Below are 25,430 nucleotides of genomic sequence, written 5' to 3'. Positions count from 1 at the left end.
ACATGTTTGAACTAAAGTAAAATGCACAAGAATTTAAACATTTTCACTCATTTAGAGGTTTATTGTACCATTTATATTTGGACATCATAAGTAGCCTTCCGCAAGTAGTCTTGTTTTAGACGCCAATAGATATTTACATTTAACACAAAGTTGCTGTCAAAACAAGCCATCCAATAAATCCAGAGTTTTTACACTGCAGTTGGGAATTGTTAGGACAACTGCATTGTTCAGTAGTAACCAAGGGAAACCATTTGCTCACTCAACAAGTCACCTACTTGTCACCTACAAAGCTCTATCATCCACCTCAAACGTTTGCCTCCCAGTCTTCCTCTGGCTCAACATTATGGGAGCACCGGCTAGCCTCTGCATACCCGCTGTCCTCAAGATCATTGTGATCCTCTTCTTCCTCCTCAAGGTCTAAAAAACACAAATGAAAGGCCAGTATCACAACCACAGAAACCATTAAGGTACTGAAATGGGGAAACTGAACTTTGTGAACCACTTAAAATTACAGGTGGTGGCTTTTAGGAAAAAATGTTGTGGTATTTGCTGAAACTGTCACTACATGCACACAGCATTATATGAGACAGATGGTCTGCAAAAAAAAAAGACTCTGTTAACCCCATATTTTTTGATGACAGCTATACTATGACTTCTTTAAACTGTTGTGAATGACATACTATACTATGAATTTCTCATGCTATTTTGAATGAAATACTATACTCTTTGCTGTGGGCTCACTACCCATAGGAGGGGCCAAAGGGGCGGGTACTGTGTGAGTTGGGCGGCAGCCGAAGGCAGTGACCTTGGCGGTCCGATCCTCAGCTGCAGAAGCTAGCTCTAGGGACGTGGGATGTCACCTCTCTGGTGGGGAAGGAGCCTGAGCTGGTGCATGAGGTTGAGAAGTTCCGACTAGATATAGTCAGCCTCACCTCGACACATAGCTTGGGCTGGTTCTGCAGAGTATCCACCCTTTTTGGAGAGAGAGGGTGCTGGAGAGTGCTCCTTCTGGGGACTCCCTCGTTCTACTGGGTGTCTTCAACGCTCACATTGACAACGACAGTAAGACCTGGAGGGGAGTGATCGGGTGGAATGGCCCACCTGATCTGAACCCGAGTGGTGTTTTGTTATTGAAATTCTGTGCTCGCCACAGATTGTCCATAACAAACACCATGGTCAAGCATAAGGGTGTCCATATGTGCACTTGGTATCAGGACACCCTAGGCCACAGATCAATGATCGAATTTGTAGTCGTGTCGTTGGACACTCGGGTGAAGAAAGGGGCGGAGCTGTCAACCAATCACCACCTGGTGGTTAGTTGGCTCTGATGGTGGGGGAGGACGCCGGTCAGACCTGGCAGACCCAAATGCATTGTGAGTGTCTGCTGGTATCGTCTGGCAGAGTCTCCCGTCAGAAGGAGCTTCAACTCCCACCTCCAGGAGAGCTTCGACCGTGTTCTGGGGAAGGCAGGGAACATTGAGTCCAAGTGGCCCATGTTCCGTGCCTCCATTGCTGAGGCAGCCGATCGGTGCTGTGGCCGTAAGGTGGTCAGTGCCTGTTGGGAAGGCAACACGTGAACCCATTGGTGGAATGTGTCCTATCAGGCCTTCTTGGCCTGTGAGACTGCAGAGGCAGCATAGAGGTACTGGCAGGCTAAGCAGAGCAAAGCTATGGTGGTCACCGAAGCGAAAACCTGGGTGTGGGAGGATTTCGGTGAGCCCATGGAGAACAACTTCCAGACGTCTTCGAAGAGGTTCTGAACCAGCATCTGGCGTCTCAGGAGGGGGATGCTGTGCTCTGTCAACACTGTGTATGGTGGGGACGGTGCGCTGCTGACCTCGACTCCGGACGTTGTGAATCGGTGGAAGGAATACTCAGAAGACCTCCTCAATCCCACTGACATACCTTCTGGTGAGGAAGCAGGGCCTGGGGGTGGCCTCTTCCATCTCTGGGGCTGAGGTTGCCGAGGTGGTCAAAAAGCTCCTCAGGTACAGGGCCCCAGGGGTGGATGAGATCCGCCCAGTTCCTTAAGGCCCTGGATGTTGTGGGGCTGTCATGGTTGACAAGACTCTGCAACACTGCGTGGACATCGGGTGCAGTGCTTCTGGACTGGTAGACCGGGATGGTGGTCACTCTTTTTAAGAAGGGGGACCAGAGGGTGTGTTCCAACTCCTCAGTCTCCCTGGTAAGGTCTATTCAGGGGTACTGGAGAGGGGGTTCTGCCGAACAATGGAACCTTGGCTTCAGGAGGAGCAATGCAGTTTTCGTCCTGGTCAAAGAACTGTGGACCAGCTCTGGACCCTTGGCAGGACCCTTGAGGGTGCATGGGAGTTTGCCCTACCACTCCACATGTACTTTGTGGACTTGGAGAAGGCATTCGACCGTGTCCCTAGGGGAGTCCTGTGGGGGGTACTCAGGGAATATGGGTTCCCTGTACGATCAGTGCCAGAGCTTGGTCCACATTGCCAGCACCGTTTTTTGGATGTCATTTTTTGAACATTTTGCTGTACTATAGCCTTGCATTTTGGGTCATTTTTTCCACATGCCAAATTATGGTGTTTTTTGGCCATTTTTGCAACTTTCTATGTTATGACATGTCTTGGAAGGCTATTTGATGTCATATAATGTCGTTTCCGCCAATTTTTAGGACACGTAATTTTTTTAACAATTTTGCCATACTATAGCCTTGCATTTTCGCTCATTTTTTCCACATGCCAAATCTTTGTGTTTTTGGCCGTTTTTGCAACTTTCATTGCCATGGCTTGGTTTTGAAGGCTATTTTACGTCGTTTATTGTGGTTTCCAGCTGTTTTTGGGACATGTCATCTTTTGACAATTTTGCCATACTATAGCCTTGCATGTTCGCTCATTTTTTCCACGTCAAATTCTGGTGTTTTTGGCCCTTTATGCAACTTTCTCTGCCATGGCTTGGTTTTGAAGGCTATTTTATGTCGTTTATTGTGGTTTCCAGCTGTTTTTCGGACATGTCATTTTTTGACAATTTTGCCATACTATAGCCTTGCATTTTCAGCCATTTTTTAGACATCCCAAATTCTGGAGTTTTTGGCACTTTTTGCGAGTTTTAATGCTGTGGCGTGTCTTGGAAGGCTATTTTATGTATTTTGACGTGTTTTCCAGCTGTTTTTGGGACATGTCAGTTTTTGAAAATTTTGCCATACTATAGCATTACATTTTAGGTCATTTTTTCTACATGCCAAATTATGGTGTTTTTGGCTGTTTTTGCAACTTTCTCTGTCATGGCGTGGTTTTGAAAGCTATTTTATGTCATTTAAGGTGGTTTCCAGCTGTTTTTGGGACATGTCATTTTTTGACAAATTTGCCATACTATAGCATTTGCTGTCATTTTTTCAACGTCCCAAATTCTGGTGTTTTTGGCACTTTTTGCGAGTTTTAATGCTGTAGCTCGTCTTGGAAGGATATTTTATGTATTTTGATGTGGTTTCCAGCTGTTTTTGGGACATGTCATTTTTTGACAATTTTGCCATACTATAGCCTTGCATCTTCGCTGATTTTTTTCCACGTCAAACTCTGGTGTTGTTGGCCCTTTTTGCAAATTTCCATGCCTTGGAAGGCTATTTTGTGTGATTTAATATGGTTTCACCTGATTTTGGGACATGTCATTTTTTGAAAATTTTGCCATACTATAACCTTGCATTTTCGCTCATTTTTTCCACATGCCAAATCTTTGTGTTTTTGGCTGTTTTTGCAACTTTCATTGCCATGGCTTGGTTTTGAAGGCTATTTTATGTCGTTTATTGTGGTTTCCAGCTGTTTTTGGGACATGTCAGTTTTTGACAGTTTTGCATTTTCAGCCATTTGTTAGACATCCCAAATTCTGGTGTTTTGGGCACTTTTTGCGAGGTTTAATGCTGTGGCGCGTCTTGGAAGGCTATTTTATGTATTTTGATGTGTTTTCCAGCTGTTTTTGGGACGTGTCAGTTTTTGAAAATTTTGCCATACTATAGCCTTGCATTTTCTCTCATTTTCTCCACATGTCAAATTCTGGTGTTGTTGGCCGTTTTTGCAACTTTCTCTGCCATAGCATGTTTTGAAAAGCTATTTTATGTCGTTTATTGTGGTTTCCAGCTGTTTTTCGGACATGTCATTTTTTGACAATTTTGCCATACTATAGCCTTGCATTTTCGCTCATTTTTTCCACATGTCAGATTATGGTGTTTTTGGCCCTTAATGCAACTTTCTCTGCCATGGCGTGGTTTTGAAGGCTATTTTATGTCATTTACGGTGGTTTTCAGCTGATTTTGGGACATGTTAGTTTTTGACAATTTTGCCATACTATAGCCTTACATTTTCGGTCATTTTTTCCACATGCCAAATCTTGGTGTTTTTGGCTGTTTTTGAAACTTTCTTTGCCATGGCGTGTCTTGGAAGGGTATTTCATGTCGTTTAATATGGTTTACAGATGTTTTTGGGACATGTCATTTTTCGACAATTTTGCTATACATTGCCATACATTGCCTTGCCTTGCATTTTCGCTCATTTTTTCCACATGCCAAATCTTAGTGTTTTTGGCCGTTTTTGCAACTTTCTCTGCCATGGCGTGGTATTGAAGGCTATTTTATGTCATTTAAAGTGGTTTCCAGCTGTTTTTGGTGCATGTCATTTTTTGACAATTTTGCCATACTATAACCTTGCATTTTCGCTCATTTTTTCCACACGCCAAATCTTGGTGTTTTTGGCCGTTTTTGCAACTTTCATTGCCATGGCTTGGTTTTTCAAGGCTATTTTATGTCGTTTATTGTGGTTTCCAGCTGTTTTTGAGACATGTCAGTTTTTGACAGTTTTATCATACTATAGTCTTGCATTTTCAGACATTTTTTAGACATCCCAAATTCTGGTGTTGTTGGCCGTTTTTGCAACTTTCTCTGCCATAGCATGTCTTGAAAAGCTATTTTATGTCGTTTATTGTGGTTTCCAGCTGTTTTTGGGACATGTCATTTTTTGACAATTTTGCCATACTATAACCTTGCATTTTCGCTGATTTTTTCCACACGCCAAATCTTGGTGTTTTTGGCCGTTTTTGCGACTTTCTCTGCCATAGCATGTCTTGGAAGGCTATTTTGTGTGATTTAATATGGTTTTCAGCTGATTTTGGGACGTGTCAGTTTTTGACAATTTTGCCATACTATAGCCTTGCATTTTCGCTCATTTTTTTGATGTCCTAAATTCTGGTGTTTTTGGCACTTTCTGAAAGTTTTTATATTATGGCGCGTCTTGGACGGCTATTTTATGTACTTTAATGTGGTTTCCAGCTGTTTTTGGGACATGTAATTTTTTGAAAATTTTGCAATACTATAGCCTTGCATTTTCGCTTATTTTTTCCACATGTCACATTCTGGTGTTGTTGGCCCTTTTTGCAAATTTCCATGCCATGGCATGTCTTGGAAGGCTATTTTGTGTGATTTAATATGGTTTTCAGCTGATTTTGGGACGTGTCAGTTTTTGACAATTTTGCCATACTATAGCATTACATTTTAGGTCATTTTTTTAACATGTCAAATTCTGGTGTTTTTGGCCCTTTTAACATCTTTCTATGCTATGGCGTGTCTTGGAAGGGTATTTTATGTCGTTTAATGTGCTTTCCAGATGTTTTTGGGACATTTTTGGGACAATTTTGCCATACTATAGCCTTACGTGTTCAGTCATTTTTCCACATGTCAAATTCTGGTGTTGTTGGCCAGACTTCCAACGAGAAGAAGCCTGATAAGCTGTCATCGTGATCTCATCTCAGCCACATGAGGTGTCAGAAGATGATCCAGCTGTTCATGGAGAGTGAGAGATGGAGGAAACAAACTCAAGCCGAGTTTGCAACGTTCAAACCAACCGAGGCCAGCCAGAACTGCACGAGCGTAACTGAGCTGCCCGTCCAGTGTCATCACAAAGGCCACACTGCAACTTTCCAGAGTGAAGCTTTTCCCTGGCATCGAGACTTCTGAGGACGGTGAAGAACGATCTTCCCTGTGCTGCTATGGGGTTGATGCTCTTAAATGGACACACTGGAAGTCTTAGACCTAGGTTAGGATCTCCCAATAATATAATTGTGGTTTATTCGCTGTTCTTACTTATCTTTTTCTTCAGTGTTTTATGGTATAGGTGCCTCTCTGCTTTTGATCGATGCTTGACATTGACTTTCTTTAATCTTTAAACTTTTCATCTGCTTGATCATATTGCACTATTTCAGTGCACCTGATCAACCAGTTCCTCACTGGTTTTCATCCCCTCGTTTTTATTGTTGCTTCATTTTTGAGTTTGTTGTTCATTTAGTCATTTTACTCACTTTGTGTCTTTGCTGTATTCACTGTTTCAGCATTAATCGATACTTATTCTTAAACTCATTTATTTGTAGTCCTTTAGAAATAGTTTTGCTGTGTAGTGAGTAGTTAATAAACCTTTCATTTATAAAGACTTGATCTTGTGATGTGTGTGTGTGTATAATGTAGAGTCACTGTACACCTGGAAAAAGAACTCTGTAGCAACCTTCAAATTATGGCCGATCAACCTTTCTATCCTAATGGGTGGTGCTCTGAGGTTTTAAACTCTCATTTTTATGTAAACTTATTGTTCCTGGTGTTGAGTTCCATTACTTCAATTCATCTTTGTACCAATTCAGGTTTCTGAGTCATAATTTTGCATTCTGAGTTATGGTTACATACTTTGGGATTAATTAATTAATAATTTAATCATTTTAATTAACTGATAATTTATTAATAAATCCCCAATTTAAACCGCTACATATTTGGTGTCCCAACATGAGGTGTAACTCCATCATATTTTGAAATTTTTACCCACACTGGCCTTGCCTTTTTGGTATTTTTTTTGGTACTTCCTCTGCCATGGCGTGGTTTTGAAGGCTATTTTATGTCATTTAAGGTGGTTTCCAGCTGTTTTTGGGACATGTCATTTTTTGATAATTTTGCCATACTATAGCCTTGCGTTTTTGGTTATTTTTTCGACATCCCAAATTCTGGTGTTTTGGGCCGTTTTTGCAACTTTCTATGCTATGGTGTGGTTTTGAAGGCTATTTTATGTCATTTAAGGTGGTTTCCAGCTGTTTTTGGGACATGTCATTTTTTGACAATTTTGCCATACTATAGCCTTGCATTTTCACTCATTTTTTCCACATGTCACATTCTGGTGTTGTTGGCCCTTTTTGCAAATTTCCATGCCATAGAATGTCTTGGAAGGCTATTTTGTGTGATTTAATATGGTTTCCAGCTGATTTTGGTACGTGTCAGTTTTTGACAATTTTGCCATACTATAGCCTTGCATTTTCGCTCAGTTTTTCCACATGCCAAATTATGGTGTTTTTGGCACTTTTTGCAAGTTTTTGTGCGATGGCGCGTCTTGGACGGCTATTTTATGTACTTTAATGTGGTTTCCATATGTTTTTGGGACATGTCATTTTTTGACCATTTTCCCATACTACAGCCGTGCATTTTCGCTCAATTTTTCGACATCCCAAATTCTGGTGTTTTTGGCACTTTCTGCAAGTTTTTATGCTATGGCGCATCTTGGACGGCTATTTTATGTACTTTAATGTGGTTTCCATATGTTTTTGGGACATGTCATTTTTTGAAAATTTTGCAATACTATAGCCTTGCATTTTCGCTTATTTTTTCCACACGCCAAATCTTGGTGTTTTTGGCCGTTTTTGCAACTTTCTCTGCCATAGCATGTCTTGGAAGGCTATTTTGTGTGATTTAATATGGTTTTCAGCTGATTTTGGGAAGTGTCAGTTTTTGACAATTTTGCCATACTATAGCCTTGCATTTTCGCTCATTTTTTTGATGTCCTAAATTCTGGTGTTTTTGGCACTTTCTGAAAGTTTTTATATTATGGCGCGTCTTGGACGGCTATTTTATGTACTTTAATGTGGTTTCCAGCTGTTTTTGGGACATGTAATTTTTTGAAAATTTTGCAATACTATAGCCTTGCATTTTCGCTTATTTTTTCCACATGTCACATTCTGGTGTTGTTGGCCCTTTTTGCAAATTTCCATGCCATAGAATGTCTTGGAAGGCTATTTTGTGTGATTTAATATGGTTTCCAGCTGATTTTGGTACGTGTCAGTTTTTGACAATTTTGCCATACTGTAGCCTTGCATTTTCGCTCAGTTTTTCCACATGCCAAATTATGGTGTTTTTGGCACTTTTTGCAAGTTTTTGTGCGATGGCGCGTCTTGGACGGCTATTTTATGTACTTTAATGTGGTTTCCATATGTTTTTGGGACATGTCATTTTTTGACAATTTTGCCATACTATAGCCTTGCATTTTCGCTCATTTTTTCCACATGTCAAATCTTGGTGTTTTTGGCACTTTTTGCAAGTTTTCATGCAATGGCGCCTCTTGGAAAGCTATTTTATTTGGTTTAATGTGGTTTCCAGCTGTTTTTGGGACATGTCATTTTTTGACAAATTTGCCATACTATAGCCTTGCATTTTCGCTCATTTTTTCCACATGCCAAATCTTGGTGTTTTTGGACATTTTTGCAATTTTCTCTGCCATGGCGTGGTTTTGAAGGCTATTTTATGTCATTTAATGTGGTTTCCAGCTGTTTTTGGGACATGTCATTTTTTGACCATTTTACCATACTATAGCCTTGCATTTTTGCTCAATTTTTCAACGTCCCAAATTCTGGTGTTTTTGGCACTTTCTGCAAGTTTTTATGCTATGGCGGGTCTTGGACGGCTATTTTATGTACTTTAATGTGGTTTCCAGCTGTTTTTGGGACATGTCATTGTTTGAAAATTTTGCCATACTATAGCCTTGCATTCTCTGTCATTTTTTCGACATCCCAAATTCTGGTGTTTTTGGCTGTTTTTGCAACTTCCTCTGCCATGGCATGGTTTTGAAGGCTATTTTATGTCCTTTAAGGTGGTTTCCAGCTGTTTTTGGGACATGTCATTTTTTGACAATTTTGCCATACTATAGCCTTGCATTTTCGCTCATTTTTTCCACATGTCACATTCTGGTGTTGTTGGCCCTTTTTGCAAATTTCCATGCCATAGAATGTCTTGGAAGGCTATTTTGTGTGATTTAATATGGTTTCCAGCTGATTTTGGTACGTGTCAGTTTTTGAGAATTTTGCCATACTATAGCCTTACATTTTCGCTCATTTTTTCGACGTCCCAAATTCTGGTGTTTTTGGCACTTTCTGCAAGTTTTTATGCTATGGCGTGTCTTGGACGGCTATTCTTTGTCATTTAATGTGGTTTCCAGCTGTTTTTGGGACGTCATTTTTTGACAATTTTGCCATACTATAGCCTTGCATTTTCGCTGATTTTTTCCACACGCCAAATCTTGGTGGTTTTGGCCGTTTTTGCAATTTTCTCTGCCATGGCGTGGTATTGAAGGCTATTTTATGTCATTTAATGTGGTTTCCAGCTGTTTTTGGGACATGTCATTTTTTGACAATTTTGCCATACTATAGCCTTGCATTTTCGCTCATTTTTTCCACATGCCAAATCTTGGTGTTTTTGGCCGTTTTTGCAATTTTCTCTGCCATTGCGTGGTTTTGAAGGCTATTTTATGTCATTTAATGTGGTTTCCAGCTGTTTTTGGGACATGTCATTTTTTGACAATTTTGCCATACTATAGCCTTGCGTTTGCGGTCATTTTTTCGACATCCCAAATTCTGGTGTTTTTCGCACTTTCTGCAAGTTTTTATGCTATGGCGCATCTTGGAGGGCTATTTTATGTACTTTAATGTCGTTTCCAGATGTTTTTGGGACATGTCAGTTTTTGACAAATTTGCCATACTATAGCCTTGCATTTTCGCTCATTTTTTCCACACGCCAAATCTTGGTGTTTTTGGCACTTCTTGCAAGTTTTTATGCGATGGCACCTCTTGGAAAGCTATTTTATTTGGTTTAATGTGGTTTCCAGCTGTTTTTGGGACATGTCATTTTTTGACAAATTTGCCATACTATAGCCTTGCATTTTCGCTAAATTTTTCGGCGTCCAAAATTCTGGTGTTTTTGGCACTTTCTGCAAGTTTTTATGCTATGGCGCGTTTTGGACGGCTATTTTATGTACTTTAATGTGGTTTCCAGCTGTTTTTGGGACATGTCATTTTTTGACAAATTTGCCATACTATAGCCTTGCATTTTCGCTCATTTTTTCCACACGCCAAATCTTGGTGTTTTTGGCCGTTTTTGCAACTTTCTCTGCAATAGCATGTCTTGGAAGGCTATTTTGTGTGATTTAATATGGTTTTCAGCTGATTTTGGGATGTGTCAGTTTTTGACAGTTTTGCCATACTACAGCCTTGCATTTTCGCTCATTTTTTCGACATCCCAAATTCTGGTGTTTTTGGCACTTTCTGAAAGTTTTTATGCTATGGCGCGTCTTGGACGGCTCTTTTATGTACTTTAATGTGGTTTCCATATGTTTTTGGGACGTCATTTTTTGACAATTTTGCCATACTATAGCCTTGCATTTTCGCTCATTTTTTCCACATGTCAAATCTTGGTGTTTTTGGCACTTTCTGAAAGTTTTTATGCTATGGCGCTGCCTTTGGGACGGCTATTTTATGTACTTTAATGTGGTTTCCATATGTTTTTGGGACATGTCATTTTTTGACAAATTTGCCATACTATAGCCTTGCATTTTCGCTCATTTTTTCCACATGCCAAATCTTGGTGTTTTTGGCCATTTTTGCAATTTTCTCTGCCATTGCGTGGTTTTGAAGGCTATTTTATGTCATTTAATGTGGTTTTCAGCTGTTTTTAGGACATGTCATTTTTTGACAATTTTGCCATACTATAGCCTTGCGTTTGCGGTCATTTTTTCCACATGCCAAATTATGGTGTTCTTGGCTGTTTTTGCAACTTTCTCTGCCATGGCGTGGTTTTGAAAGCTATTTTATGTCATTTAAGGTTGTTTTCAGCTGTTTTTGGGACATGTCATTTTTTGACAATTTTGCCATACTATAGCCTTTATGCTTACGGTCATTTTTCGACATCCCAAATTCTGGTGTTTTTCGCACTTTCTGCAAGTTTTTATGCTATGGCGCATCTTGGAGGGCTATTTTATGTACTTTAATGTCGTTTCCAGATGTTTTTGGGACATGTCAGTTTTTGACAAATTTGCCATACTATAGCCTTGCATTTTCGCTCATTTTTTCCACACGCCAAATCTTGGTGTTTTTGGCACTTCTTGCAAGTTTTTATGCGATGGCACCTCTTGGAAAGCTATTTTATTTGGTTTAATGTGGTTTCCAGCTGTTTTTGGGACATGTCATTTTTTGACAAATTTGCCATACTATAGCCTTGCATTTTCGCTAAATTTTTCGCGTCAAAATTCTGGTGTTTTTGGCACTTTCTGCAAGTTTTTATGCTATGGCGTTTTGGACGGCTATTTTATGTACTTTAATGTGGTTTCCAGCTGTTTTTGGGACATGTCATTTTTTGACAAATTTGCCATACTATAGCCTTGCATTTTCGCTCATTTTTTCCACACGCCAAATCTTGGTGTTTTTGGCCGTTTTTGCAACTTTCTCTGCAATAGCATGTCTTGGAAGGCTATTTTGTGTGATTTAATATGGTTTTCAGCTGATTTTGGGATGTGTCAGTTTTTGACAGTTTTGCCATACTACAGCCTTGCATTTTCGCTCATTTTTTCGACATCCCAAATTCTGGTGTTTTTGGCACTTTCTGAAAGTTTTTATGCTATGGCGCGTCTTGGACGGCTCTTTTATGTACTTTAATGTGGTTTCCAGATGTTTTTGGGACGTCATTTTTTGACAATTTTGCCATACTATAGCCTTGCATTTTCGCTCATTTTTTCCACATGTCAAATCTTGGTGTTTTTGGCACTTTCTGAAAGTTTTTATGCTATGGCGCGTCTTGGACGGCTATTTTATGTACTTTAATGTGGTTTCCATATGTTTTTGGGACATGTCATTTTTTGACAAATTTGCCATACTATAGCCTTGCATTTTCGCTCATTTTTTCCACATGCCAAATCTTGGTGTTTTTGGCCATTTTTGCAATTTTCTCTGCCATTGCGTGGTTTTGAAGGCTATTTTATGTCATTTAATGTGGTTTTCAGCTGTTTTTAGGACATGTCATTTTTTGACCATTTTGCCATACTATAGCCTTGCGTTTGCGGTCATTTTTTCCACATGCCAAATTATGGTGTTCTTGGCTGTTTTTGCAACTTTCTCTGCCATGGCGTGGTTTTGAAAGCTATTTTATGTCATTTAAGGTTGTTTTCAGCTGTTTTTGGGACATGTCATTTTTTGACAATTTTGCCATACTATAGCCTTGCGTTTACGGTCATTTTTTCGACATCCCAAATTCTGGTGTTTTTCGCACTTTCTGCAAGTTTTTATGCTATGGCGCATCTTGGAGGGCTATTTTATGTACTTTAATGTCGTTTCCAGATGTTTTTGGGACATGTCAGTTTTTGACAAATTTGCCATACTATAGCCTTGCATTTTCGCTCATTTTTTCCACACGCCAAATCTTGGTGTTTTTGGCACTTCTTGCAAGTTTTTATGCGATGGCACCTCTTGGAAAGCTATTTTATTTGGTTTAATGTGGTTTCCAGCTGTTTTTGGGACATGTCATTTTTTGACAAATTTGCCATACTATAGCCTTGCATTTTCGCTAAATTTTTCGGCGTCCAAAATTCTGGTGTTTTTGGCACTTTCTGCAAGTTTTTATGCTATGGCGCGTTTTGGACGGCTATTTTATGTACTTTAATGTGGTTTCCAGCTGTTTTTGGGACATGTCATTTTTTGACAAATTTGCCATACTATAGCCTTGCATTTTCGCTCATTTTTTCCACACGCCAAATCTTGGTGTTTTTGGCCGTTTTTGCAACTTTCTCTGCAATAGCATGTCTTGGAAGGCTATTTTGTGTGATTTAATATGGTTTTCAGCTGATTTTGGGATGTGTCAGTTTTTGACAGTTTTGCCATACTACAGCCTTGCATTTTCGCTCATTTTTTCGACATCCCAAATTCTGGTGTTTTTGGCACTTTCTGAAAGTTTTTATGCTATGGCGCGTCTTGGACGGCTCTTTTATGTACTTTAATGTGGTTTCCATATGTTTTTGGGACGTCATTTTTTGACAATTTTGCCATACTATAGCCTTGCATTTTCGCTCATTTTTTCCACATGTCAAATCTTGGTGTTTTTGGCACTTTCTGAAAGTTTTTATGCTATGGCGCGTCTTGGACGGCTATTTTATGTACTTTAATGTGGTTTCCATATGTTTTTGGGACATGTCATTTTTTGACAAATTTGCCATACTATAGCCTTGCATTTTCGCTCATTTTTTCCACATGCCAAATCTTGGTGTTTTTGGCCATTTTTGCAATTTTCTCTGCCATTGCGTGGTTTTGAAGGCTATTTTATGTCATTTAATGTGGTTTTCAGCTGTTTTTAGGACATGTCATTTTTTGACCATTTTGCCATACTATAGCCTTGCGTTTGCGGTCATTTTTTCCACATGCCAAATTAAGGTGTTCTTGGCTGTTTTTGCAACTTTCTCTGCCATGGCGTGGTTTTGAAAGCTATTTTATGTCATTTAAGGTTGTTTTCAGCTGTTTTTGGGACATGTCATTTTTTGACAATTTTGCCATTGCATTTTCGCTGATTTTTTTCGACGTCTCAAATTCTGGTGTTTTTGGCACTTTCTGAAAGTTTTTATACTATGGCGCATCTTTGACAGCTATTTTATGTACTTTAATGTGGTTTCCATATGTTTTTGGGACATGTCATTTTTTGACAAATTTGCCATACTATAGCCTTGCATTTTCGCTCATTTTTTCCACATGCCAAATCTTAGTGTTTTTGGCCGTTTTTGCAATTTTCTCTGCCATTGCGTGGTTTTGAAGGCTATTTTATGTCATTTAATGTGGTTTCCAGCTGTTTTTGGGACATGTCATTTTTTGACAATTTTGCCATACTATAGCCTTGCGTTTGCGGTCATTTTTTCGACGTCCCAAATTCTGGCGTTTTTGGCACTTTCTGCAAGTTTTTATGCTATGGCGCGTCTTGGACGGCTCTTTTATGTACTTTAATGTGATTTCCATATGTTTTTGGGACATGTCATTTTTTGACAATTTTGCCATACTATAGCCTTGCATTTTCGCTCATTTTTTCCACATGTCAAATCTTGGTGTTTTTGGCACTTTCTGCAAGTTTTTATGCTATGGCGCGTCTTGGACGGCTATTTTATGTCATTTAATGTGGTTTCGATATGTTTTTGGGACATGTCATTTTTTGACAATTTTGCCATACTATAGCCTTGCATTTTCGCTCATTTTTTCCACATGCCAAATCTTGGTGTTTTTGGCCGTTTTTGCAATTTTCTCTGCCATTGCGTGGTTTTGAAGGCTATTTTATGTCATTTAATGTGGTTTCCAGCTGTTTTTGGGACATGTCATTTTTTGACAATTTTGCCATACTATAGCCTTGCGTTTGCGGTCATTTTTTCGACATCCCAAATTCTGGTGTTTTTCGCACTTTCTGCAAGTTTTTATGCTATGGCGCATCTTGGAGGGCTATTTTATGTATTTTAATGTCGTTTCCAGATGTTTTTGGGACATGTCATTTTTTGACAAATTCGCCATACTATAGCCTTGCATTTTCGCTCATTTTTTCCACACGCCAAATCTTGGTGTTTTTGGCACTTCTTGCAAGTTTTTATGCGATGGCACCTCTTGGAAAGCTATTTTATTTGGTTTAATGTGGTTTCCAGCTGTTTTTGGGACATGTCATTTTTTGACAATTTTGCCATACTATAGCCTTGTATTTTCGCTAAATTTTTCAGCGTCCAAAATTCTGGTGTTTTTGGCACTTTCTGCAAGTTTTTATGCTATGGCGCGTTTTGGACGGCTATTTTATGTACTTTAATGTGGTTTCCAGCTGTTTTTGGGACATGTCATTTTTTGACAAATTTGCCATACTATAGCCTTGCATTTTCGCTCATTTTTTCCACACGCCAAATCTTGGTGTTTTTGGCCGTTTTTGCAACTTTCTCTGCAATAGCATGTCTTGGAAGGCTATTTTGTGTGATTTAATATGGTTTTCAGCTGATTTTGGGATGTGTCAGTTTTTGACAGTTTTGCCATACTATAGCCTTGTATTTTCGCTAAATTTTTCAGCGTCCAAAATTCTGGTGTTTTTGGCACTTTCTGCAAGTTTTTATGCTATGGCGCGTTTTGGACGGCTATTTTATGTACTTTAATGTGGTTTCCAGCTGTTTTTGGGACATGTCATTTTTTGACAAATTTGCCATACTATAGCCTTGCATTTTCGCTCATTTTTTCCACACGCCAAATCTTGGTGTTTTTGGCCGTTTTTGCAACTTTCTCTGCAATAGCATGTCTTGGAAGGCTATTTTGTGTGATTTAATATGGTTTTCAGCTGATTTTGGGATGTGTCAGTTTTTGACAGTTTTGCCATACTATAGCCTTGCATTTTCGCTCATTTTTTCGACGTCCCAAATTCTGGTGTTTTTGGCACTTTCTGAAAGTTTTTATGCTATGGCGCGTCTTGGACGCCTCTTTTATGTACTTTAATGTGGTTTCCATATGTTTTTGGGACATGTCATTTTTTGACAAATTTGCCATACTATAGCCTTGCACTTTCGCTCACTTTTTCCACATGCCAAATCTTGGTGTTTTTGGCCCTTTTTGCAAATTTCCATGCCATGGCATGTCTTGGAAGGCGATTTTGTGTGATTTAATATGGTTTTCAGCTGATTTTGGGACGTGTCAGTTTTTGACAATTTTTTCCATACTATAGCCTTACATTTTCAGTCATTTTTTCCACATGCCAAATTATGGTGTTCTTGGCTGTTTTTGCAACTTTCTCTGCCATGGTGTGGTTTTGAAAGCTATTTCATGTCATTTAAGGTTGTTTTCAGCTGTTTTTGGGACATGTCATTTTTTGACAATTTTGCCATACTATAGCCTTGCATTTTCGCTCATTTTTTCGACGTCCCAAATTCTGGTGTTTTTGGCACTTTCTGAAAGTTTTTATGCTATGGTGCGTCTTGGAGGGCTATTTTATGTACTTTAATGTGGTTTCCATATGTTTTTGGGACAAAGTCATTTTTTGACAATTTTGCCATACTATAGCCTTGCATTTTTGCTGATTTTTTTCGACGTCCCAAATTCTGGTGTTTTTGGCACTTTCTGAAAGTTTTTATACTATGGCGCATCTTGGACAGCTATTTTATGTACTTTAATGTGGTTTCCATATGTTTTTGGGACATGTCATTTTTTGACAAATTTGCCATACTATAGCCTTGCATTTTCGCTCAATTTTTTCCACACGCCAAATCTTGGTGTTTTTGGCTGTTTTGCAATTTTCTCTGCCATAGCGTGGTTTTGAAGGCTATTTTATGTCATTTAATGTGGTTTCCAGCTGTTTTTAGGACATGTCATTTTTTGACCATTTTGCCATACTATAGCCTTGCGTTTGCGGTCATTTTTTCGACATCCCAAATTCTGGTGTTTTTGGCACTTTCTGAAAGTTTTTATACTATGGCGCATCTTGGACAGCTATTTTATGTACTTTAATGTGGTTTCCATATGTTTTTGGGACATTTCATTTTTTGACAAATTTGCCATACTATAGCCTTACATTATTGCTCATTTTTTCCACATGCCAAATTATGGTGTTTTTGGCCCTTTTTGCAACTTTCTATGCTGTGGCACGTATTGGAAGGCTATTTTATGTTGTTTGATATAGTTTCTAGCTTTTTTAAGGACATGTCTGTGCCATGGCCTGTCTAAGCATATACATTACTATGATGTTATGATTATTTTTGAGGGACAAAGTATAGTATCATGTTTTTGACGATTTTAGGATGAGATAATATACTCTGAAATTTTCTAATTTTTTAGGAGGATATACTATACTATGATAATTTTGATTTTTGATGATTTCCAGACGACATACTATACTACAACATCTTTTATCACTTTTAAGTGACATACTGTAGTACAGCTTTATTAACAGTTTGATGACATACTATTCTATGACAATTTTTAAGATTTTGGAGCAACATACTACACTATTACAATTTTTATCACTTTGGAGCGATAACTATACAATGACATTTTTCATGACTTCTGAGCAACATAGTATACTATTACGTTTATAATTATTTTAGAGCGACATACAATACTATAACAACTTTTGATAATTTTTCGGTTCGCATACTATACAATAACACTTTTGATGATTTTCCAGCAACACACTATACCATGACATTTTAGATGACTTTTTGACAACATACTATTAAATGATATTTTTCATTATTTATTAGCAACATACATGCAATACAATATGATGTTTTTCATGTTTTTTTAGAGAAATTCTATACTGTGACATTTTTGATGATTTTTCAGATGACTTATTATACTACGGCATTTTTGATGATTTTTGGACACCATACTATACTATGAAAATGTTTATATTTATATTTATATATATTTGGGGCAAATATAGTTAAATAGGTGCACAATAAGACCTAGAATGAAGGGTTAAAAAGGCATTTTTCATTTCATCTCGACTTGAACTTTTACTTCTTATGTAATATACTCTTAAGCTCCTATTGGTCAATGTTTACATTTTACACATATAATGGAATGGATATGAAAGTGATTGAATGTTGACAGTACCTTGTTCCTGGTCATATAAGAGAACAGCAGAGCCGTCCTGGCTCAGTTTGACTTTAGGGTCCTCCATCAGGAAATGTCTGAGATTATTAAGACTTCCACTCAGGGCACTGACTTTAGGGCAGCAGGACCACAGCACAACCAGGGGTACAGACACACACCTGCAAGCACACAAAAAATTACAATATCAAATACTTTTCAAACAAAAGTGTGACATTTGTGAGTGTTGCTTTTTACTAGCAGTAACAAGGGAAAAAAGAGGTGTGAACAAATATTGAAATGTAAGAATAAAGAAAATAGGAGTTTGGAAGATAACAGAAACTTGTGGTAAACATGAAATATGTAAATATAAAACATGTTGGCATTTTTACTAATTTAGCCTCTATAACAGAGGCTTTCAAACATATTTGCTTTTTTCACATTTTTCACACTTTTAAAAGTGTCTGGATTTCCTTCCTATTTATCTTGTCGTTCCCGTTTTCTATGAGCACCTGAGTTTTCTACCTACATTTGATTATAGTCAACAGAGCAACCAGTCATCTTTCTCTTTTTCTGAGAAACTTGTGGTATATTGATATTTCTTAATAGTTGTTAAATGGTGGCACATGAAATGTAATTCAGATTTCCTTTGTAATTTTCATAATGCACTTCCATGCATAAAGAGAAATGATCAAACAAGACCAAAACAGTGCAATTTGCTGAAGGTCAATAAAAAAAAAAATTTAAAAAAGCAGTCACATGCATCCATAATTAAATAATCTATAAAGTGCACCATTGCAGAGACATGAAGGGGCCTCTTATGTCCCCGCAAAGTGCAAAGTGTTTTGTTATGTCTTGTTTTGTGTCCACTGATAGCACTACGTGTGTGACTGAGTCCATAGATTGGGGTGGGTGGGGTGGATGAGCCAACTGTGTAGCAGGAAAGGCAACATCCTCACAGCCAGGCAGAAGTACGACTGTCACAGAAACACGGCCTGTGTTCGTGATCAGCAAGCCACAAATGACCTTCTAGCTCACCATGGCTGTTCCTTCTCCTCTTCCTAAAGTAAACACACCTGCGCACTTTGCATGTCTCCTGTAGTCCTTGGCTTTTCCTCCAGAACACCTGTTGATCCTCTGCTTCCTGATGCTCTGACACACCTCCGCCCCGCTGCTCCACTGGAGTGTTCATCACAGCTCCACATGCTGCTGTCAAGAGAAATACACTGTAAGCATTTCATATGTTTAAGTAACCAAGAACATTTTACATAAAAAATACTATTGATTTTAAGAAAACAAACTAAAGCAAGTAAGAAAAAACCTCACTGACTATTTCCCATTTTAGACACACAACTTGTTTTAGGGATGAAGAACATAATGTTCACCCGTCTGTGTCACTTCCAACGCCCTGAGACATTCCTCCCCTTCGCCCGCAGCCTGGTACAGTGTGTAAGTGCCATCGCTCTCGCCAGTCTTCTCCTCCATCCATCTTTTCTTTAGATTTTCTGCCCAGTAAAGCACCTCGCACACCAGGACCCTCCGCAAGATGTTGTTGTCATGTAGGCTGGGGTAGTTTACACTATAGAGCTGGGTGACAAAAACACAGATCTCAATTTTCCATTATCACATAAAACTCTACTAACTGTGATCGCTGAATGAGATATTACAGCCTCATGGCACACAGGAAATTCAATTTATCTCAAGAGCCTCATATGGTTGCTAATCAACAACAGTTACTCCATTATTACTCAAAGGGGGTATAAATATGTGGCTTTAAAACCACATCTGTAACAGTTTCAATGTTTTAAACTCCAAGACTGAGATTAAAGTCTACTAAACTCTCAACTCTGGCAAGCTAGTTTACATCTAATATTAAGATTAGTTTTTGATTATGTCTAAATTACAGGTTTCTATTCTAAAGACGGAAGCGTGTGTGTCTCAGACTTTCAGTACATACCAGCACGCAGACTTTTTAGAATCCCAATATTGCAATTTTCAATGGTCACCAGCAGCAAAGATTACAGATGTCCCTTTAAAACTCACCACCATCACCCCTGACTGTCTTCTGGGTGTTTATGAAAAAAGCTTTCTTGGATTTGGTTATAGAAGTACAAATATTACTACTCCCAAGTCCAGATAAGCTTTAATTCTATAAATCAGCTGACGGACTATAATGAAAATGTAAACAATCTCAGACACCCTGTAGAAAAGTTGCGCAACTTGCTTTAATTTAAATGAATTATTCTAACAACCAATTTAAAAGGTGTTTAGCAAAAACAAAAAGGTGTGTGTATGCATATCAGTCATTTTTGAAAGCTCACACAGAAGTTTACTCACCAAAGTGTATGAAAACACATCCTCAGCATCCGCACCAATCAACACGTTGCAGCCCTCTCTCCCCCTCAGCCGGTGAAACACACCAATCTGGGAGCAGAAGCCGACAGCCTCCTGCAGGCCTGGTGGTGCCTGTCCAACACCAGTGAACTCCACCTCGTAACCATAGTCCAAACACACCTTCAGAGCCCTGAGGAGAGATGTGATGTTAACAAAATTCTGTTTAAATCTTAATTCATTTATTCATTTTCTTAATTTATCTTTACGGGGACCTGTTATGCTCATTTTCAGGTTAAGGTTTCTACTAAAACATGTTTACATGCTTCAATGATCAAAAAACACTCCTCCTCATTATCATCTGTGCTGGAAAACCTGTTGTCATCCTCTGTCTGTTAAGGCCCCATTTTAGCACCTGCCAGAAAAAAACACTGCCTATTTTATCTTGGGTCTCGTTTTTGCAAGTCCATGAACGCAGTGCAGCTGGAACTTCATTAGTTCTTTTTTCCCTCAGCAGCACTTTGTGAAGTTTGTCTTCACTTGTAAAAGCCTAAAAAATGAAAAAGCAGCATACCAGGACTTGAATTCTGCTCTGGTCCACTCAAACTTGTGGTCGCTGTGCCTGAAACCTGCCAGTCCAGGGAATAGTGGGTTGAACTCAGAGTTCGGGGTGCTGACGATTACCGCCACTGGGGTCATGTAACCAAAAACCACCTGGGAAAAGCACTCCACATCGGGAAGAGTGAGGTGCTCTATGCTGCAGACAGCCAGAGAGGACACATGGTGATGAATGACAGCACACAGGGACACAAAGACTCAGAAAAATGACACACACCCAGACAGAAAGAAAGCCAGAGAAAGACAATAAAAAATGGCAAAATATGAAACAAAAAGAATGATATTAATACTGATAGCTGCCAAAGCATGAAAACTTGAAGACAGCCAAACAGACTCTTACAGTTCTATGTTGGTCACCAAATCGAATCCTTTGAGGCGAGCGTCCTTTTGTGTGACAGAGCCCTGGTACAGCTCAACCCGTAGCTGATCATAACTTGGCTGCAGATAGTCAGTTGATATAGGACTTAATCCATGCCTACGTGAACATACACACGTTATCAAAATCAGCTTTGCAGTGCACTCATAATGCACTCATTATACAGTTAGCGCTGATATGAGGATGGGGATGTCGTAGAAGCGTAGCACCTACGCACAGACCCCCCACCCCACCCCCCGCTTAACAATGTAAGCCCTGTCAGCATTGTTGCATTCAGTCAAAGCTATTAAAGGTGTTAGCACCGCTGGCTGCCTGCCTGCCTCCATGTGGAGAACAACTGACACTCTCTGAATTTCACATTGAGGCCCTTCCACAACACACAAAATTATTTAACATATTTTAGAAGGTCTGGGGTCCTGCAACTAGTAACTGTATTTCAACAATTATATAAAAAATAAAATTACATAAAATTAAATACAATTCAATAAAATTCAATAAAATAAATGTTATTGGAGTTTTCTGATTTGGATAGGGGGCAATGCATGGTAGTAAAAGGTTCATTCATCTGACCATAAATTTGACAACTTTGTGTGACTTTTCATACATCTAGGGCTGCAACTACTTTTTATTTTCATTACTTATTACTCATTACTTACTTATTTCATTACTTATTACTTATTTCCATTGAATCTTTTTAATGTCAAAGGGATAGTAAAAAACAACTATCACAAGTTGTATTGACTGGACACTCCAAAGCCAAAAATATTTTAAAATAGCTTTTGACAACTTATTTAAACACACAAATGAGATAAATATTTCACATTTGAAAAGAAAGAAGAATGGTTAAGAGTTACAATTATGGGGGTAGTATGAGTAAGTTAAAGACCATAATTTGTACATTTTTCTAGCTGAGATTACTGCTATAGCAATATTTTTTTTTATTATGTTTTGTTCTGGGAGGGGGATTTATATGCTTGTGTCTGTTCTTATTTTGTGGCTTTTGGAATTTGCATGTTTTTGTAAACCTTTTTGTAAAACCATATGCCCAGCCTTGGATGACAATAGTACATATTCATTAATTTCATAAACATACATACATCTTTTTTTGGACTTTGGCTCCATCGATGTCCACTCCAACCAGGAGTTCAATTTCACGGTGAAATTTGAGTTTTTGGAGAAGTCCGCACTCACTGCACCCCAGGTCCACCACCTGAGGAGAAGGAGGAAATGAGATGATGTATGCTAACTAAGTAATATCTAGTAGTAGACCTAATAATAATGACCTGATTAAAAGCAAGGTAGAGTCTGTGCAAATTTAGCACCATTTATTTTCTCAATTACATCTACTTCACTTGAAATGTACAATAAACTGAATGCAGTATTGTAAACAATATTTTGTTTAGAGGTTGACTGTTATTGTTTTTTTAGGGCAAATACTGATTATAAGTTAATGAGACTGATAACCAATATTTGGAATATGCATTTACAATAAAAATGAAAATATTTCTGCTGAAATTTAGAATTTGGAATATATCAAACTCCAATATATATATATAATATAGCAAATTTAAACTTTGTTTAAATCTACTACTAGTACTGCAAACTGCCGTGCCTGCTGCAGGCTGAGTGTAATATGCACACTTTTTTATTGATTGATATTATCAGCGTTCATCAAAGTAAAATGCCTGTAAACTGGATGTGATACTATATCTATGTATGGACTTGAGTGTTGTTGGACTGTGCAACAAATCTAACATTGGTTCTATTTTACTTTCCTCTCTTGCTCCTTTTATTTCATTTTATTTATTTTATTATCTTTCTTTTTATTTAAATATTTACTTGTTTTCTTTTAAGGTGGGAAATGAGGGTGGGAGGGGGTTATATGATCTGTTTTTTTAGTAACTTTAGAGAACATGTTCACTGTTGCATTAGTTGTGCATATTCGACTACTGAATGACATATTTATGTCCTTTTTTGTCTTAAGATTTAAAAAAAACTTCAGAAATTCAGTGTCCAAAAAAATGACTAATACATTTCATATCTCGAAGGACTCCTGCAATAAAGTGTATCCTCCGAAAAAAACTTTTCTGGAAAAGAAGCATATAAACATCTCCATATCCATCAATGTTATAAGGCATGATCTGAAGTTTACAGCCTTCAAAATAAAATACTTGATGGTAGGGCATCATCTGTGCATAGCAGTGAGGGGATAGACTACATTTAGTGGAGGACTGGGAATGCAGTTAGAAAGACTGTTCCTTTACAAAACCAAGTTGATAAAACAGCGCTAATACAACGATAAGTTCAACAATACACATTATTACTTTACAAGCAATGCAGATCCTGCACTGAATGCATGCGCGCTCCCGCGGGCCAAAACGCCACGGACACGCCTCCTGTCAAACGTTAACTACCTTAGCATGACATCTGCTAACTTGCGACAGTTTAACATTAAACAAATGCGAATTTTTAAATTAGGGAAATACATTTCCCATTAAGACGGTGGCTCCTTTTTGAGGTTTGTTCCTCTCTAAAATGTTGAAGTCATCGTGGCGAAGAACCCAAACAATTTTGAGAACATGCTTGGTCGGAAATACTTGTATAATTATCGTTTGCAAACGTTTCTCTAACAGATCTTGGCTTTGAAGCTAGAGCTGCAGTCTGTCTGTTTCTAGTGGAGATGGTTGGTACCTTTTTGGGTTTGTTCTTCTCGACAAAATCGATCACAAATTGATGTCTCTGCCTGTGAAGCGGAGGGCTGAACATCGGCTCCATCTTTGTCTGCTTCTCAGCTGACGTCCGTAGCTCCGCCGGATCCCAGGGGGCGCTGTCATTTTTGAGTGTTGACAAAAATGTCAAAAAATCAAAACATTACATTCAGTTAAAGAAACAAAACAAACTCAAGACATATTTATGCAAGTAAAGACCAAGTCAGTAAAATTAAGTAACAGGAGCCTACAGATACCAGAAAATGACTTTGATAGAAGTTTATGTCAAAATTAGACTACTTTAGGAAAGTCTTAAAGTATCTGTACTGAAGTAGTCTGTCAAAGGTAATGTTATTATATTAAGTGTTATTAGACCTAAGTGTGAAAATTAAAAGCACGTGAATTGTCTTAATAAGAAAGCAAGCAGCCAGAATTTTTTTTTTTGAAAAATGATCTCGTTTATTTCTTCATAACATTCACCCCCTGAAAATGGAGCCTACAGTACACTTGAAAAACTAGGTCTTATTTTACAACTTAAAGGAATTAAGTAAAAATGTAAATGTAGACTTGGGTGGGGGGTGGGGGGTGGAAGAAATGTAGAAACTCAAGTTAAGTACAGATACCACCAAAATTCTTAAGTGGCCTTAAGTGACTGAGGAAATTCAATTACTTTACTGCATTATACCACAAATTAAAAGTAATTTACCTCCCTATGTTCCACAGTGGATTAAAGTGACTTCTGACTTTTACTTTAGCACCACCTGAAGGTCAAACATGTGGCTGTCTCCTGCCCTTTGTGATAAATGTATGCCAAATTTGGGCTCTTTTTACAAGTCTTGCTTTTTGTGATTGGCTTTGGATGGTGGTGGTTTGTGGTTGAGAGTCACTCATCTTGCACCTTTTTTTTTTCGAAAGGCCTTTGCCAATCCTACAGAGCAGAGGACTTTGGCTTGAATAAGGACCTGGTGCGCCAGTGGGAATATAAGATGCTGTCCCATTCATGTTGTGGATCATACACTATATATACAGTCTAGGCTGTGAATCACAAGCCGTGCAGAGCCGGCTGCAGCGAGCCGGCTGCAGAGCCGGCTGCAGCGAGCCGCCTGCAGAGCTGGCTGCAGCGAGCCGGCTGCAGAGCCGGCCGCAGAGCCGGCCGCAGAGCCAGCTGCAGAGGCGACAGAGGGTGGAACAGCTATACAACCGCCTACGTTGGTATGTGTGGACAGTTAAATCATTTCGCAACCAGAAACCATGGATTACCAAAATGATCCAGAAATGTGGAAACATATATAAAGCAGCAGCCATCAATGTTCCATGTGTTCCATAAATGATTGACTGATTGATTTGAGTGACTGAATTATGCTTTATCACAGTATAATGAGTCATTTGATCAGATTCTAGTTTTCTAAGTAGGAAGTTTTATTTCAAACATTTTTAATCACAATGAAGTATGGCAAGGCTCTCATTTTAAACAGGGATCGATGGTACTGTGATAATGGTGCATGTAATACTCATGTCAGAGAACAGCGAGAACAGTGTGAACACCATGACGGCCACATTTCAAACCGGTGAGGTGTAATTATCAAAAAGAAAAAACCTTTGATTAAGACTGTTATCCAGCTGAGTATTCTTTATATAGGAACGGTTGTTTTTTACGCCAGTGATGAGTCAAACTGATCCATATCCTTGCAAAGAACAGTAAGTCTTAAAGTTCAGTGATTAAGTCTAAAAGAGAC

At 38.6% G+C, this 25,430-nt stretch overlaps 1 protein-coding gene across 2 annotated transcripts; it reads right to left on the bottom strand.

Annotated features, from left to right (window-relative positions):
* Positions 1–10: 10 nt before the first annotated feature.
* On the bottom strand, positions 11–23,792 carry henmt1 (HEN methyltransferase 1). 2 transcript variants are annotated; one of them, XM_042483670.2, is made up of 9 exons: positions 23,678–23,792; positions 22,084–22,196; positions 20,951–21,085; positions 20,567–20,749; positions 19,999–20,185; positions 19,047–19,248; positions 18,738–18,870; positions 17,686–17,843; positions 11–417 (listed from the first exon to the last, which is right to left on the bottom strand). In XM_042483670.2, the coding sequence occupies exons 1-9, from the start codon at positions 23,759–23,761 to the stop codon at positions 305–307; spliced, it is 1,308 nt and encodes a 435-aa protein (XP_042339604.2). In that variant the 5' UTR covers positions 23,762–23,792; the 3' UTR covers positions 11–304. The 2 variants fall into 2 exon arrangements, with proteins under 2 accessions (XP_042339604.2, XP_042339603.2); XM_042483669.2 differs by having other exon boundaries at positions 18,738–18,867.
* Between the last annotated feature and the right edge of the window lie 1,638 nt (positions 23,793–25,430).

The sequence above is a fragment of the Plectropomus leopardus genome, chromosome 5 (genome assembly GCF_026936395.1).
Source record: "Plectropomus leopardus strain MGB_pleo_1.0 chromosome 5, ASM2693639v1, whole genome shotgun sequence".
Taxonomy (NCBI): domain Eukaryota; kingdom Metazoa; phylum Chordata; class Actinopteri; order Perciformes; family Serranidae; genus Plectropomus; species Plectropomus leopardus.
Note: the sequence above shows the minus strand (reverse complement) of the source record. Positions and strands in the feature narration are given on the sequence as shown.

What these genes read in the sequence shown, in the direction of transcription:
- henmt1 (XM_042483670.2), bottom strand. Translation starts at nt 23,761, where the DNA reads ATGGAGCCGATGTTCAGCCCTCCGCTTCACAGGCAGAGACATCAATTT. An exon ending in GCCAAAGTCCAAAAAAAGAT is followed by an intron (nt 21,086 to 22,083) that starts GTATGTATGTTT and finishes ATGTTCACGTAG; the next exon opens with GCATGGATTAAGTCCTATAT. An exon ending in CTTATATGACCAGGAACAAG is followed by an intron (nt 418 to 17,685) that starts GTACTGTCAACA and finishes TGTGTTTTTTAG; the next exon opens with ACCTTGAGGAGGAAGAAGAG.